A 17,609-nucleotide genomic window follows, 5' to 3' on the forward strand; every position below is an offset into this window, starting at 1 on the left:
TTACCTTTTCCCTTATTAAACTCCCAGTTAAACTCGCCGCCATACCGGGTCTGCAGCACACACTTTGCGCGGATGACAAGCCACTGTGGGTATCCACAGGAAAAGACCGCCAAGTACAGAGTGTCTCCTGCAAACAGGCGATGGATGTGGTTGAAACCTGTGCTGAAAGAGTGTGCCTCTCGTGCTGGCACCCAAAATCTTTTGTCCTTAGAGGCCCACCTAGACACAAAAATGCAAAGAAATATATATGTCCCTCCGCTCACCTTAAACATGTGTGTTGCCGGCCACCCTATTCAAAAGGTACCTACAATACGCATTTTGGGAATGTACAGTCAGGCCGGAATGAAACGCGAACACGCACATGTCATACATTTCTGCTTTGCAGCGAGATATTCCTTTACAACCTATTTTGGATTATGCATTTCAGTAGGGCCTTTACTCAGACACATGAATCAGGCTAAGTTGTACACTTCAGCTGAAAGTAGGCAGGTAAAATATTTGGTTTTCTTGACATGCTCTGTTCGCGTTTCATTCCGGCCTGACTGTACATACAAACAGCAAAAACAAATAATAGATTGACTGAAAACCACTGCCAACCTGTCGGCACGACTCATCAGACGCACATGGGGCGTCACGGAGTAAGATCTTCACTAGAGTTATCTGCTCAATACCTCAGCTCCGTGTGGCCCTTCCTCATCTGCCCAGAGAATGCTGGGCCTAGGGGTCCAAAACACTCTCGAGGAGCTATATAAGGGGCGCTCGGCTACTTAGCCGGAGTACCCGTGTTTGAACTCGACTTTGGCGGCCCCGTTTCGATGGTGGCGATTCGTGAAAAGGGACCCATGTACTGTACAATCAATTTCAGCGCATGCTAAAGATCCCCAGGTTGTCGAAATTACTGCGGAGCCCTCTACTACGACACCTCTTCCCTTCTTCTTTTACTCCCTTCTTTACATCTTCCTTACGGCGCGGTTCGGGTGTCCACCGAGATACGTGAGACAGGTAAAGCGCCATCTCCTTTCCTCAAAAAACATTTTTTTTTTTTACCGCGTGTCGCAGTTGTGCGGGGTGTGGCGGTAAATACGTTATTACTGGCGGAGCCCTTATAGCTCAGAATTTCATAGGTGGGCTGGCTCCTGGTCGTGGTTGGTGGCAGGCAGCCCGTGTCTGATGGCGACCTTCTCTGCCCACTGCATCAGCCTCAGTTGCGGGGCCGGAGTGGCGCCAGAGACCACGACCTCCCACCCCTCCGAGTCCGCGAGGGCCCATTGGGCCGGTGGTTGCAGTTGTCGGCAGGTGAACAGAATGTGGTCGAATGTGGCAGTGGGGGACCCACAGAGGGGACATAGGTGGTATGAGGAGAAGGGAAGAAAAGCGCAAGTAGCGATTGGGAGGGAAGGGTGCGAGCCTGGAATCTTCGCCAGGTGGTCTGTTGTTTTGTCAGGGAGGCTCACTCGTACAAGGTCGGGTCGAGCTATCCTTTTCCGATTAAAGATGCGTTGAGAACTCCCAGCCAGAGAAAACTGCCCAAACACATTTCGACGGTTCATTTCATAAAACCGCTTCCAAAGAATGTGCACCACCGTGCACCACGAATGCCGTCGCCTTGCGCTCTTTGCTCCAATGCAGTGTACGTTGGCGCGGCGGAGCACAAGCACATACGAGTGTTTGCACTCACTGCGGAGAACGGATCCGGCTACACGCTGGCAGCCGTGTCTATTGCGACCAACTCCTTCGAGACTGTGGAGGAGGGGGCAATAGCTTTAGGTTTAGTCATCACCACTGCTGACTTTATATTCACCGGCTGAAAATTGGTCGTTCACAATGTCGCGAGCAGTCCTGTTTCAGCCACATCACTCCGCATTCTAAGGAATACCTAAAAACCCCGAAGAGAAATAAAATTGATTTCGGTTCATGATCATTCCGATATTCCGGGGAACGAGGAAGCTCACAACGTAGGTCGAGGTTTCGTCGACCGCGCAGAAGGCTCGCCTGCTCCTCCGAATTTTTCGAGAGACGGTTTGATCCCATTTCACGACATTACCTACATCTATAACTAAAGCTTAAACACCATGGCATGGTGTTCAGACGCGCTCGTTTCTAAACCCTCTGTTGCTAGCGCATATGTATCGAGGGAAGTAAAACCCCCAGTGCAAGCACTATGGCATTTGGGCCACTTAAGATCACATCCTATGGGACTGCAAGAAAGAACCGCCTCCGGCGGATTTATTGCAAGTTCCGGGTAGCCAGCAGCCATGGGCTGACGGAGACCTAACATGACACTCGTCTGTAGCTAGCTCTTTTCGACAAAATAAATGTTTTTGAATGCAATCCAGTTCCGGCTGGCTACTCTGCACATGAGAAAAGTAAAGATGGGATCTAAATGCGAAAGAGGAAAATGAGGAGCGAGGCCTTGAGGTATCAGCACAGTACCCGTTGAGGGCCATCAATTGATTGCTTGGCCACGGAGTTTTACTCGGCGCCATCGGGAGAGGATGCTGTGCCTATAACCTCTGCAGTGGTCAGCCAGATTTTTGCTGTTTAAAAATTCAAGGATGGATTACATTTTTATCACCATAATCATCATCACCATGATTACGCCACATGCAGAGCTAATCATTATCATCAGCCTGTCTAATCCCACTGCAGGGCAAAGGCCTCTGCCATGTATTTCCAATTAGCCCTGTCCTTTGCCAGTTGCGGCCACCGTGTCCCCCGCAAACTTGTTAATCTCATCCGCCCACCTAGCTTTCTGCCGCCCTCTGCTACGTTTGTTTATTTTGCAATCGACTTCATTACCATTTAGGACCAGCGGTTATCTTGACATCGCATTGCGCGCTCTGCCCAGACCCATTTCTTCCTCTTGATTTCGACTAGGATGTCATTAATCCGCGTTTGTTCCCTCACCCACTCCGCCCGCTTCCGATCTCCCAACGTTGCAGCTATCATTTTTCTCTCCATAGGTCGCTGCGTTGTCCTTAACTTAAGCAGAGCCCTCTTCGTTATCCCCCACGTTTCTGCCCCATAGGTGAGTACCGGTAAGATACAGCTGTTGTATACTTATCTCTTGAGGGATATTGGTAAACTGCCATTCATGATCTGAGACAACCTGCCATATGAGCTCCACACCATTCTTATTCATCTAGTTATTTCCCTCTCATGATCCAGCACCTCCCTACAAATTGCGAACTGCTGTTCCCTTGCTAGGCTGTTGAACATTACTTTGCTTTTCTGCATGTTAATTTTTAGCCCCACCGTTCTGCTCTGATATTCACACTATGAATCAGGTGATAGAGAAATGCGCGAAATATAACTAACCCCTGTATATAGCCTTCATTGATTACGAGAAAGCATTTGACTGAGTGGAAACTTCAGCTGTCATGCAGGCATTGCGGAATCAGGGCGTGGAAGAGTGTTATGTGAAAATATTGGAAGATATTTATAACGACTGCACAGCTACTATAGTTCTCCATAATGTCAGCAATAAAATTCCAATAAGGAAAGGTGTCAGACAGGGAGACAATCTCGCCAATGCTATTCACCGCCTGCTCATAGGATGTGTTCTGGGGCCTGGAATGGGAACAGTTGGAGATAAGAGTTAATGGAGAATACCTGAGCAATTTGCGATTCGCGGATGACATTGCCTTGGTAAGCCACTCAGGACATGAACTGCAAAGCATGATAAATGAATCAATAGTAGTCCCGTGACTGGAAAAAGTGCGAGATTAGCTAGCCTTAATAATTTATCAATGGTTGATGAAATTGCAGCAAGTGCGTCTGGGACTAATGGCCAAGATATCAGCCATCTCTCTTGAGTATCGGTGATATCTGCGCTACACCGGTAGAGTTTCGTAGAGAAGACGTGTGAGCAGGCTAGCGTTGCATATGCAGCGTTGTAGCTTCCCATGCCAGCGCTGATGCTTGTGATGCTCAATGGCGCAGTATATTTAGCCATTTATTTATTTCCTCAGAATACTATTGATCCGGTGAAAGATCCTGGTCGCAGGTCGATTATGGAGAACAAAAAGTGTTCTTAATGATGAGCGCTCTAGTAAAAAATGATGGCGGTAACCGATTACGCTCGGTTCTGGCACAGGGAAAGAAAGAAGATTGGATGGTGTTCGCTCCCTTCCAAAGGATAGTTACCTGTTTCCATATAAAATTGGCCGGCTGACTTACGCAAAGTTGGTGAGAAGCGCCGACGTCCTCTCTTGTCACCCCGTTGTACTGCCCTGCTCTCAGCCGCCAGCTCCAGGCGCGGTCTGCGTCTTTGGCTGCGGTGCCGAACGTGCTCAGAGATCCGTCCCCGCAACGCCTATCTCCCGGAAGCCGAAGTCCGGATCCACCGGGGGAGCGTCGCTTCCCACCGGCCAGGTGGAGGTTGCGACACGTCAGCGGAGGAAGGCATTTCCGACGGAACTGAGCGCGCAGTCAAATGCAAAGAGCTGAATATTCGCAGCGAAAATTCCCCAGTAAAGTTTCTCCTCAGCATATACTCCGCGGAAACTGGCACTGTTCACGAAAAATACATGGAATCTCCACCATACTCACTGAAAAAATGGATAGCTCTTTAAAATTCAAAACGTCGTCACTTAAACGTAACGAGCTTTTATGTTTTTTTTTACTAGAACCGTCTGCGTCGGACACTGTTCAATTCAAGACAAAGGGTGCTTTCTACCAAGCTCATAGTCCCTAAACTGTATATTACACATTTTCTGAATGAGTGTGTAACCCCTCACCATGGTACAAGAGCTATTTATGTGCTGACACCTGCCCTGCAGAGCACCCACATCTTGTTCGTCGCTCTTCGTACTTTCGAAAGCGGACAGGTGGCGCCACAACACGGGGTCTTGTCACGCTGTGGAGCTGCAGCAGCTAGAGTGCAGGCGTTTCGGCTTCGTTCGGCGCCTCAGCGTTATCAGCGTGTAGGTGTGCTTGTTTAAAGGAGCAGAAGAATCGCAACTGCCGTCGACAACAGCTCATTTTAAGTACTTCAGATTACTTGAATGAGAGAAAGAGCACCGAGGACGCGCGTTTATACTGGTCCTTCGGAGCTTCTATTTATTTCGGTTACCCACAGCGTCAACATGTAATACGTGGAGAAGGATCTACAAAAAGATGGCATTAGGCAGTGTCAGCAACAGAACTTATCACAATTGTATCAAGAAGCAAGGATCAAACAAAAATATATTAAAAATAGAAGCAAAAATGCACACACAGTAGAAAACTGAAAAGTGTTCATTATATCAAAGAAAAGAAAACATTAGATATAACACAAGCAGACTCTCGAGGTAATTTTTTTCCACTCGCGGATTGTTTGCGGGAAAGATCCAAGTACAATCCAAGTACAATCCAATCCAGTCTAGCAGGCGATCTCCCGTGCCTTGAACATCTGATCTACACGGTTAGAGATAGAGTGAGATGTAAGCCAATCTTTCGCTTTTTCAATACCAACTGATGTATAATAAAACGCGTGAAAAAAAAATTTCATTCGCAATGTAGGTCGACGGTTTTCAAATGCTCCCAATACAGTCTTTCCCACTTTCCGCACGAACATCCCCGCTGCTCTCTGCCAAAACTGAGCTGCTAAATTCTGGACCCTTTCAAATTTCTCTCGGTCTCATACCGCTGGAGGGTCCTACACTGTGTCCGCATAGTCAAGCATCCACGAATCACAGGTGGTGTACAGCAATTCTTTAGTACACAAAGAATATCTCTGGCATCTAGATACAAGCTTTCTCGACTATTGCTTCAACTCCCTGAACCTGGCTCTTAGCTCAGAGTTGAAATAAACGACTAATTATTTGTACTCAAAAACTTTGTAATCTTCAGTCTCACTACTCCGACTGCGGGACCGAGGCCTTTCTCTAATCCCTTCAAATAACCCTGTCCAGTTCCAGCCATCCCGCCCGTGATGCGTAGTAAGGTGCAAAAAAGTCAGGTGTCAAGTAAGTAAAAGCAGAGTCCCTCAATACTTTACTGGTCATGAAACTCCCACGAAAGTTTGATATAGGGACAAGAGTGGCCGCTAGGGGCGCCCTCGCCATTCGGGGGGCATCGGAGTGAATCCAGCGCTGGCGCTCTGCGGCCTACGACAGAACTGAAAAATGCAAATAAATATATCTCCGGAGTGATACTACTGTGAGAAGGATGTGTTTCTGGGCAGGTGAAGGCACAGACAAAAATAAAACTGTTTATCAGCGCACTGGCGGCCGGCGAAGCCGGTAACACTCGGCAAATTCGCACGCAACCGATTGCGCAGGAAGCCAGCGGGCCTCGCTCGCGAAATACTAGTCCCTATTGAAAAAACAAATAAGACAGGCGCTAGCATGGTATATGCTGGCTAGTATTTCAGATACAGAGATGATCACCTGCCGGTCGGATGGAGCGGGGCTGGCGCGTCCGTTCGCCGTTCAAGGTACGAGGCGCAGCGCGCATACACGCGCCGGCAATGGGCACAGGCGCCCCTGGCTATGCCTGCTCGAGTGGAGAAAGGCGTATGTCTGGTGGCAGTGCTCGCACTACTTGAAGGAAATTTGGGTAAACGATGATTAAGGGGACTTAGTATGACATCTAGCTTTAGACCGAGAATTTCGATGGCAATTATAGCATGTTATTTATGCTATGCGACACACAATGTTGATAAAAACGTGTTTTTTTTTCCTAAAGCATTTAGTGCAAATTTCAGTAGCCGATCCACGGCACTTTAAAGACTCGGACCAACCTTAATGCCTCCCACAAAGTGCAATGGTTGTAAATCGCGACCACGCCTCGCTATTTCCTATGTAGACGCTTACTTGTAAACATTTATTTTCCCTTTTATTCAATTTATTCTTTTCATAACTACAATCAGTATGAATGAAGCACTGATGCGAGTTCCGGAATAAGCAATGAAGACCGAGTGCTGTTTCATATGAATTTCTTACTTTTTTTTTACTGCCGCTGCCTTCGTGCCACATTTGACTTTAAGGTTGCTCATACAGTATATTGTAGTTTTCATTCAGCTTTTATTCGTTTTTATTGCAACTGTTATTGATAATTTATTAATACAATCAAGTAATTCATCTTCATGGCCGAGACCATCATTAATAAAGTAAACTAAGTCAAAACCGTTTCCAACGTCAAAGATGAAGAAAGTGGGGACAATAGTTTTATTTGAGAACAGGACAACAACTTTTAAAGCGAAAAATCACACAAATCTTTTCATTTTGCAGAGGCGTGACAGAGCTTCATAACTCGGAATCGTTTAACAACGTTTAACTCAACTTCTTCCCTCCACTTGGCGGACAAGACCGGCGCGATGATTCCCTGGACTTCTTGTTTTTTTCTCTGGTGAAGAAATGCAGCCGGCATCTCAGAAAAAAAATGAATAACTTCTGCAGTGGTTGCCACGAAATGTGATGGACAGCCCACACTAGCCGAGGGAATTCTACTGTCATGCAATATGCTTTCAATAATATTCATGTAGAGATTAGGGCATGCAATTTTCTCTACTGTGTACTCCTCCACATAGCCTTCTACTATTTTTAAAAGGCCAAACAAGCGGTCTGAAGGCACCTGTAGATAGCCTTTTGATCTTGTTGCTGTCAAATCATTTGGCGTCCGAGTTGAATTTTTTAAGGTCTGGACACAGCACGAGCAAGCCATCGTTGCAAACTTCTTGACCACGTAGGCAGCAAGATGATCTAGAATGCAAAGAAAGAAGGGGAAAAGAAAGAAGGGAAAAATATCACTCATATATCTCCCGTGCGCCGTACATGCAATCGGCACGCAAGCAACAAGGCACACGCATGCCTACTTTCATTACCTGCGCCAGTCTCCGTTGCATCTGCGCCCGTCGAACTCGAGCACATCGTCGCTGCAGCGCCAGAGCTCTCCAGATCAGCTGGCGGCTCCCAGCGACGCTTGGTAACCTTGAGCTGCCGAGGCGAGTGAGTTGAGCGCTTTTTCGGATTTGACAAATTTGACAAATACGCAGGGAGGCCTTCGAAAATCCTCGGCACGGCATCCGGCGAAAGTTTTGGCACATCGCGCTGCGACGTCACCGCCACGCCATCAACTACCCATTGATCTGCACGCACAATGTCACTCGCATCGAAGTGCTTTTCACAGACACGCACATGCGGGGAGTCAAAACTGAAGCCAGAAGTTTCTTGGCGTGGCATGGCGCGCTTCCATTTTAGCCGCCGGTCGCTGTCACTGGGCAGGCAGAACACCGACACTTTTTCTTCATTTCCCCTGTACCCAGAGCGGCATCCAGGTACGCAACAAGTACGCGGCATCCTGACCTGACTTTCAGGCACACCCAGGGCACATTCTCATGAGACACAGCATAGGGAAAAGCCGAAAACTGCGGGCACACATGCCACGCTATTCCGCACTGACAGCAGCTGCCGCCTTCGGTCGCCGCCGCGATGCCCCTCCGCTGCACGCAGCGCCGCACCGCGGCCGCCGCTGGCAGCGCACAAAGCTCTCCCATAGCGTGACGGCGAAGTTTCATGACCAGTAAAAGTACTGAGGGACTCTGGTAAAAGTAAGCTGCAAAAAACATGCGCAATAAGGTGCAAACGCGCGATGCCCGCGCACAGCGTGCGCAGACGGTAGCGGTGATACCTTACATACACACACTGTCGCACAATCTGAAAAAGGTATGCCACCGTTAAGGCGTGTAAGTCGTGTTCTCTGCTCCTCACAAGCTGTTCAAGCTTGAAACGAACGTCTTTCTGGGAAAGTTGGTAACTGTTCATCTTTGGTTACAGGCGCGAAAAAAGACACAACACAAGGAAGATAGACGAAACTCAGCCCCGCTCGCAACTCATTTATTCGTGCGTATTTATTTGTGCGTGTTGCCTTCGAATAAATCAGCTGCGGGTGGCTCTTTTCCCCGTCTTTCTGCCTTGTGTTGTGTCCTTCTTCGCGCCTGTAACCAAAGATGCCCAAGCTTTGCAGGATAACTGATCCGGAGGCAATCCAGCAGCGTGGCTGTGGCAAAAAACACAGGCGACCTTTTGTTGAATGCGCTGTAGGCGTAGTTCACCAAATTTCCTTAAGTTGTGGAAAAAACGTATGTTGGACAGACTGGGAGATGAGTGAATGAGAGGTTACGTGAGCATGTCAGAAACGTCAGAAATGCGCGCGCGGGCAACGATTTCGAAGGTTTCCTCGCAAGTCATTCTCTTACTTGCCATGATTGTTCACCTGTAACCAGGATTGCTCACCATAACCAGAATGAGCGCATCACGAGAGAAATCGCAGAAACTGAACCGATAAGTACTTTGGGGGAGGGCTGTGTCAGCACCGGCTCTGTCACCCTTCAACAAAAAGAGCTGAATTATTTGCGCATGCGTGAACGATAGCCAGGGCTGCACAGAATGTTCATAAGGGTGAGTTCTTTCACAATAAAAGCTGTTGTAAGTTCAGCGCCCGTTCTTGTCGTCTCGGCTTGTCCTCGTCTCTTTTGCGCTGCTTTTTCTGAAGAACAAGCCCTAATACGCCCACTCGCCGCATTAACCAAATTCCTTCCTAGTACAAAGGGTTCTTCCTCTTCCTGTGTTCTGTTCGATCCGTGCGCAACCGTTTCAAGCGTTGCCCTGTCAGTGTGCCTAGCACGGGAACTTTCCTTCTTTCGAGCCAAGCGACTACTGGAAGAGGTCGCCGCCTTGTTCGGTGTGTTTCCACCTTCCATCGGTCATGCAATTCGGGTTGTTAATATCATCTTAAAGCAGCGCGATACACAGGACGAGAGAAAGAAACAAGAGACGACAAGAGACGGCGCTGCTTTAAGATGAATCCGTTCCAACTTGCCCAGTTTTCTGTTCTTGTTAATATCCTCAGATCGGAATGGAGAGCCCAAGCACGCCATCTCCTGGATGTCCAGGTCTGCAGCTTGGGCCAAGTTTGCTCCAACCAACAGGAGCTGCGGGCGTTCTACACCCTCGCTGACCAAACAACGGAGTTCCTCTGGCAACAAGTGCCGAGAAGACTGAGGGCCGGGCCTGCCCTAGGCCCGCAGGGACCCCAATGCAACGTCGTAGGGGGTGTAACTTGGCCAGCCTACGCCAGCCGGGTTCTTTCTTTCGGCCCTAAGTTTCCTGTGCCGCCCAAGGAGTCAAAGCTAGAGCACCTTTCTTTAGTTCGTCAGTTGTCGCGCCGCGCCTCGGTCGAGGCGAGCACCCGCTGTGTGTCGGAAGGTGTTCATGTTCTTAATCTTTGGAAGAGTACCGAACCCGGTCTATCCTTGAGACGTGTGGTTTCTTTCCTACGCGACAACTCGCTCCATCTTCTCCTGGCTGACAAAGAGGGTGGATTCGCTCTATTGCCTAGCGCACTGTTTAAACCCAAATCAAGGAAAGCTGTCTCGCCTGTGTTCTCTGGTCATGTAAAAGTATCTCTAAGCAACGTCAAGTCCAGAGCGAAGAAACTTTGCGAGCTGTTTAACCTACCTGAACTTGTCAAGGCGATCGATAAGAGCAAGAAAGATTGTTTGTCTTTTTTAGCGCGAAAACACATGAGGTAGATGTGCCATTGAGAACCACAGTCTCTGAAACGGGACCTTGGCAACACTCTGCTCGTCGTTTTTCTGCAGTGCCATCTTAAGCTTTTACCCGTGAACGACCCTTTTATTGTTAACAATTCCAACCAGGTTATATAATTTTTCAGGACTAACACTGACAAATTCTACCACACTTTCTCTACTGACACTCAAGGCAAAAAGCGCAAGCTACACATGGACAAGAAAGCACCTTTGGCAGTTGTAGGACTGCCGCTCTTGACGAGGGGCAGAGCGCATCTTCTGAACTTTGCCCACTTGCTTATGGTCTTGTTCCCGCATTTCTTGATGTGCTGCTGTTGCTTCGGCAGCCTTGCAGATCTCTTCTGCCTTCTGGAGGGTCAGTTTGTTATCTCTTTATAACTTTTTACGTATTTTGTCGTCATTTGTGCAAAAACAATTTGGTCCCTGACCACTGATTCGAGTAACCCTTCAAAGTTAGAGCCGTGCTTGAGTCTTCAAATCCCGCAGAAACACGTCGAATGGTTCAACTGGTTCCTGCACACGCCTCCTGAACAAATAGCGCTCGTACACTTCATTGCTTTGCGCACCGCGCAGTACACCTGAAACGTTTTGACTACCGTGGCGCAGTCCTTGATGCTTTCGCCTTCGGAGAAAGCCAAAGTGTTAAATACCTGAATGGCTTCTTCACCTGCTGTGGTCAACAGTAGCGCAGTTTTCGTTGCCACTGGTCGCGGTATTTCGGCGGGTTCTCTAGACGTTAGGAATAGCTCGAACTTCTGCTTGAAGAATTGCAAGTTTTTTGCGATGTGCCCTTTCAGGCGATGGTCATCCGGTGGCCGTAGCAAATCGATCCCGCCGCTTGTTTCCTTTGTCTGCGCAGATGTTCCAAGAAGTGGGCGTCCACGTCGGCCACTTCTGACACCATGTATCGAAGTCATGTCACATCCAATGCCAGCGGGCAAACGGACCCAGCATTACTGAGCAGCGCGTATTTATACCCACAGTAGAGCGAGGGAGCAAGCGCAGCGCTTCGGTACATAACGCTTATCAGTTGCCCGTTTAAGCCGACATTGTGCACGCTGCCCGTCACTCATGCGATGCACCAGTATGCAGAGGGCACCTTTACCCGGGATCAACGACACGTGGACAGCATATTCAGCTAACCATACGGGGCACGATGACGTCAGAACGCATGCATAGAATGGATCAGCAGCTGCATGCTATAAAAGCTACCAGCTTCAGTGGACACAACGGCGCCGCCGTGACAATGTCGCTTGACGTTCCGCTGTTCATGCACGTTTTCTGCGTGTGCCTAAGCTTCTTTGCCGGACAGGAAACAGAGTCATTCGACGCCGGACGCACCAAGCTTCGCTACGTTGGGTGCCTACCGCAACACTTCTGTGGGGGTGATGTGTCCAGCTAGTTGAATCAAAGTCGTGGAACGTCGAATGACAGCGGGCAAAAAGACGCTGCTTTATTGAGCATGTTTTCTGCAAAGCACGCGAAAGCTGAGTGAAAAGTGCGTATTCGTGCTTAACTCGACGAGCTACATCGATTCTCAGCAAAACAAGCTTGATTTGAACACCATTGTCTCAGAAGTCTTCGCGACTGTACACTAAAAAACGGAATCTCACGGATCTGCGTGAAAAGCACGTATTCTTGCTTAACTAGACGAGCTACATCGATTTAAAAAAAAACAAGCTACATTCGAAAACCTTTGTTTTACGTCTTCGTGGTTGTACACTAAAACACGCGGCGTCCCTCATAGCCTGAGTCGCTTTGGGACGTTAAACCCCAATAAATCTAATCACTGAAACACGCAATCTCACAGATCTGCGTGAAAAGTACGTATTCGAGCTTAACTCGAAGAGATACATCTATTTAGAGCAAAACAAGCTATATTTGTAGGTTGTAGAAAAGTTACTAGAAATACAAATACATTCTTATTACGCCAAATTTAATATCTTGTCTCCTTTTCAATTCGGTTTTAGACGTGGTCATTCAACGGAAAGTGCCCAATTATATTTTTCTGACTGGATCAAAACAGAACTTGACAGCGGTATGATAGCCGGTGCTGTCTTTATCATAGACTATACCAAAGCCTTCGATAATATTAATCATTACATTCTTTTTCTAAACTCGAAAGCTATGGTATTACAGGCCCGGCGTTGATTCTGATCAAAAGTTATTTATCCTACAGGTACCAGAGCGTGTGCATTGAAGGTATATTGTCACCTTATAGACTAATTAATAAAGGAGTGCCCCTAAGTTCCATTCTAGGTCCAATCCTTTTTCTAACCTATATTAATGACCTTCAGACTTACTTAAATACAACCCAATGTCTCTTGTACGCTGACGACAAAACCATCCTGGCAACTGGTAACACGTCTTCTGAATTAACCACAAATCTTGACTCGTTGCTGCTATCCTTAGAGAACTGGAGCCACGCTAACTGTATTAATATTAATCCGTCTAAAACCAGTTTTGTGGAATTTCACGCCCCTCAAAGAAAAATTACTCCACATTTATCAATATCTATCAATAATGTTTCCATACCGCAAACACATTCTGCTACATTTCTAGGTGTGATTGTTGACTCCAACCTAAAGTTTAATCATCATGTTGCCTGCGTTGTTAATAAAATTCGTTTCGGAATAAGGGCTCTTATCAGAACAAGGCCGTTCTTCAGCTTACATACGTTGCTTTCAATCTATTACGCATTCATACACTCCCACATTAATTAATGTATCACTTCATGGCGTAGCACATACAGAATTCATCTTTCTATACTCATTTCTATGCAAAAACAAGCACTTAGAATCATCACTTTCTCTTCTTTTACCCAGCCGTCTGCACCTTTGTTCCATTCACTACATGTCCTGCCCCTTGAACATCTACACAAATTTCAGGCCCTGGTTTTTCTTTTCAAAGTCATCAATAAGTATATATGTGTTAATTTTGCCCCAGAAAATATAATTACTAACAATAACGTCACGCGTTTTGATTTGTCGAACAATTTATTGTTGCCAAAAGTACGGACTAATTATGGAAAGCAAACTGCATCGTTCTTTGCCATCTCCACTTGGAATAATTTGCTCCCTTCACTGAAATCCCCAATGTCATTGTACCAATTCAAAAATTGTTAAAACACCACTTGTTTGAATCCTTAGATGTTTAATAACGTTGTTGTGTTTGAAATCACTATGTAACATTCATTTGCTGTACACTTCTTTCCTCTTTGTCTCTTTATTTGCCTTCATTTTTTGTTTTGTTTTTTTTTTTTACCTCGGATTGTTGTGCATGCGCCGGTTTATGTATTATGTAGCCATAGGAGGCCCTATTTGCAGTCTCGACTTTTGGGCCTCCTGATGTATATACCCCATAACCATGTACTGTAAATATGAAATAAACTTGATTTGATTTGATTTTGATTTCAACAGCTTCGTTTCACAAATCTTCCTGGCTGTTCGCCCAAAAACGTATTCTCTCAGAACTGCGTGAAAAGCACGTATTCTCTCTAAACTCGACGACCCACATCGATTTAGAGCAAAACAAGCTAGATTTGAACACCTTCGTTTCACAAGTCATCATAGTTGTACACTCAAACATGAAATCTCAGAGATAAACATGAATAGCACGCATTCGTGCTTAACTCGACGAGATACATCCATTTACAGCAAAAGAAGCAAGATTTGAACTCCTTTGTTTCACGTCTTCGGTATTGCACACTAAAACACGCAGCCTCACAGATCTGCATGAAAAGCACGTATTCGCGCTCAACTCGACTACATGCATCAATTTAGAGCAAAAAAGCAAGATTTGAATACCTTCATTTCAAAAGTTTTTGTGCATGTACGCACAAAAACTACATCATACATCGATTTAGAGGAAAATAAGCTAGATTTGAACAACTTCGTTTCACAAATCTTCGTGGTTGAACACTCAAAAACGCAATCCCTCAGATCTGCGTGAAACGCACGTATTCTTGCTTAACTCGACGAGATACATCGATTTATTGCAAAACACGCTTGATTTAAACACCGCCGTTTCACAAATCATCATGGTTGTATACTTTAAAATGTAATCTCACAAATCTGCGGGAAAAGCACCCATTCTTGCTTAACTCGGCGAGATGCATCGAACTAGAGTAAAACAAGCTACGTTTGAACACCTTCGTTTAACAAGTTTACGTGCTTGCACACCCAAACACGCCATCTCACAAATGTTCGTGAAAAGCACTTATTCTTGCTTAACTCAACGAGATACATCGAGTTAGAGCAAAGCAATTTAGATTTGAACACCATCGTTTCACAAGTCATCGTTGTTGTACACTCAAAAACGGAATTTCACGAATCTTCGTGACAAGCACGTATTCGTGCTAAACTCGACGAGCTGCAGCGATTTAGAGCAAAACATGCTAGATTTGAACACCTTCGTATCACAAGCCACCATGGTTGTACACTCAAACATGTAATCTCACACATCTGCATGAATAGCACGCAATCGTACTTACCTCGACGAGATACATCCATTTAGAACAAAATAAGCTAGAGTTAACCACGTTCGCTTCGCAAGTCTATGTGGCTTTACATTCAAACGCGCAATCTCATAGATCTGCGTGAAGAGCACGTATTCTCTCATACTTCGACGAGATACATCGATTTCACACAAAGCAAGCTAGATTTGACCACCTTCGTTTCACAAGTCTTCGTCATACATCGATTTGGAGCAAATCAAGCTAGATTTGAAAACCTTCGCTTCACAAATCTTCGTGGTTGAGCACTCAAAAACGCAATCCCTCGGCTCGGCGTGAACCGCATGTATTAGTGCTTAACACGACAAGATACATCCATTCAGAGCAATACAAGCTAGATTTTAACAAAAATGTTTCACAAGTCGTCATGGTTGTACACTCAAAAATGGAATCTCACAAATCTGCGTGAAGAGCACGAATTCTTCCTTAAGTCTACGAGATACATTGTTTTTGAGCAAAACAAGCTAGATTTGAGCACCTTCGTTTCCCAAGCTACCATGGTTGTACACTCAAACATGCAATCTCACACATCTGAATGAATAGCACACACTTGTACTTAACTCGACGAGATACATCGATTTAGAGTAAACAAGCAAGATTTGAACACCTTCGTTTAACAAGTTTACGTGCAGCAAGGCAGAAATTTGGGCGAGTTGGTACGTATTCATGATATTGTTCACAGCGCAACAAGAACGGGAAGAAACGAAAGACGAAAGAGTAGCACAAACAAGCGCTGACTATCAACTAGTTTTTATTGAAGAACACAAGGGGTATATATAGAAACACTTATCAAGCATTGCAGGAACTGCCAATGCGAGCATATGAAAGCTCATGCTGAAAGGAGGGCAAGAGGTGACCCCTTTGCACATTCTTCGTTTCCGTGCAAGGAATGCAAATGCGTACCGGATTATGGTAACACGCGCATCCTGTTCCGACACGGCGATAAGGTCACACGCGAGATTATGGAGGCCTTTTATATTCATCAGAAAGGCAGTCTGTGTATCAGCAGCCCTTCGATTGCCTTATCAGAGAGGGAGTTGAGGTATCTGAACTCCCACGTGCCTTCCAGAAAACGTATCTGTGCTTGTGGTTACGTGGTTGTACGTGGTTGTTTACGTGGTTGTACACTCAAAAACGGAATCTCTCGAATCTCCGTGAAAAGCACGTATTCTTGCTTAACCCGACGAGCTACATCGACTTTAAGCAAAACAAACTAGATTTAAACACCTTTTTTTCACGTCTTCGTGGTTGTACACTCAAACGCAATCTCACAGATCCCTGTAAAAAGTACGTATTCGTGCTTAACTCGACGACATACATCGATTTAGAGCGAAACAAGCTAAATTTGAACACCTTCGTTTCACAAATCTTCTTGTTTGTGCACTCAAAAACGCAGTCGCTCAGATCTCCGTGAAAAGCACGTATTCGTGCGTAACTCGTCGAGATACATCGATTTAGAGGAAAACAAGCTACATTTGAACACCTTCGTTCCACAAGTCTTCTGGGCTGAGCACTCAAGAAGTTATGTTAAATAGAATTCAGCGCAAAGAAAACGGACAAGGGACAAAGTAAGGGACACAGAGACGTTCACGAGCGCTAACTAGCAACTGTTTATTCATGCTGAAGTAGAGGGGATATATATAGGAAGGGAACGGAGAGCATGCGCGTAGAGAGGTACATATAATGCACATCCGTCAAGCAAACAAGTTAATCGAAAAACGAATCTAAACAAGCACATTCCGCTTAGTATATGTGTACAGACGTGTCAGTGACCCAACGTTCGGACAGCTTTCTGATATAATAAGATTCTAAAACGAGCCTTGCCTTATCATTTTATATGACATGTTTTTATCTTCAATTGACCGCCTTCTTGCACGGACTTTTCAAGGCAGGCCAGTTTTTCAAGTTTTCAGATATATTGATGACTATTTAATTATTTTAAGGTCAGGGCAATTTACATCCCTTCACCAATTGTTTCCCTAATTTTGTCTACTTTTAATCAACTGGGAAAAGGTTTAGTTTTTACCCATGAACTACCTGAAAGTCAGACTGCGTTTTTAGACCTCAAGCTCATGTTCTGCCGGGACCATATTTGTTGGATGTACTCCACCCGAGCCCGCAAAGAGTTGCTCAGCTATGATTCCGCTCATTCCAAGGTGGTAAAACGAGCTATTGCGTCGCTTTTCCTGGTATCTGCGCTGCGAAAATCCTGCCCACATACAGAGTTTGAATGATCAGGTTTCGCGACTTTCAGCAGCAGGCTGCCCTGGCCCGGTTATTTCAGCTGCTGCTGAAAACCTCCTGCAGAAGCATAAAGGCGCCCAGAAAAGATATGAAGCCCCTTCTTCTAAGCCGGTGGTGGTCCCTTATGTGCACCAACTCTCTCACAACCTCAAAAAAGTGGCTGGCAGGCACCACGTGCTCTTGGTGTTCTCAGCGCCCAACAAGCTGTCCAAGCTATGCCCTCGCATCGCTGGTTGTGCCGGCAGGGGCTGCAATAAAAAACATGGGATCGATTACGCCAAATGTGCAATAGGTGTGGTGTACTGCATCCCCCTCTCA

At 46.1% G+C, this 17,609-nt stretch overlaps 2 protein-coding genes across 3 annotated transcripts in view; both read right to left on the bottom strand.

Moving 5' to 3' along the window:
* The window catches only part of LOC149345847 (phenoloxidase-activating factor 2-like), a 115,356-nt gene extending 111,049 nt beyond the window's left edge, over positions 1-4,307 (bottom strand). Inside the window, exon 1 of one of the 2 annotated variants that reach the window (XM_089586248.1) lies at positions 4,180-4,307. The gene's annotated coding sequence lies outside the window, so the exon portion shown is untranslated. The remainder of the gene's footprint in view (positions 1-4,179) is intronic. The other variant, XM_089586252.1, reaches the window with a different exon arrangement.
* Positions 4,308-7,733: 3,426 nt separating this feature from the next.
* Positions 7,734-8,440, bottom strand: LOC149345848 (uncharacterized). The gene has a single exon (XM_089585303.1). It carries the CDS (start codon positions 8,280-8,282, stop codon positions 7,734-7,736), a length of 549 nt encoding a protein of 182 aa, XP_089441429.1. The 5' UTR covers positions 8,283-8,440.
* Positions 8,441-17,609: the final 9,169 nt, after the last annotated feature.

The sequence above is a fragment of the Amblyomma mixtum genome, chromosome 4 (assembly GCF_055824585.1).
Source record: "Amblyomma mixtum isolate Tamu chromosome 4, ASM5582458v1, whole genome shotgun sequence".
Taxonomy (NCBI): domain Eukaryota; kingdom Metazoa; phylum Arthropoda; class Arachnida; order Ixodida; family Ixodidae; genus Amblyomma; species Amblyomma mixtum.

Coding starts and splice junctions, on each gene's coding strand:
- LOC149345848 (XM_089585303.1), bottom strand. CDS start 8,282: ATGCCGCGTACTTGTTGCGTACCTGGATGCCGCTCTGGGTACAGGGGA.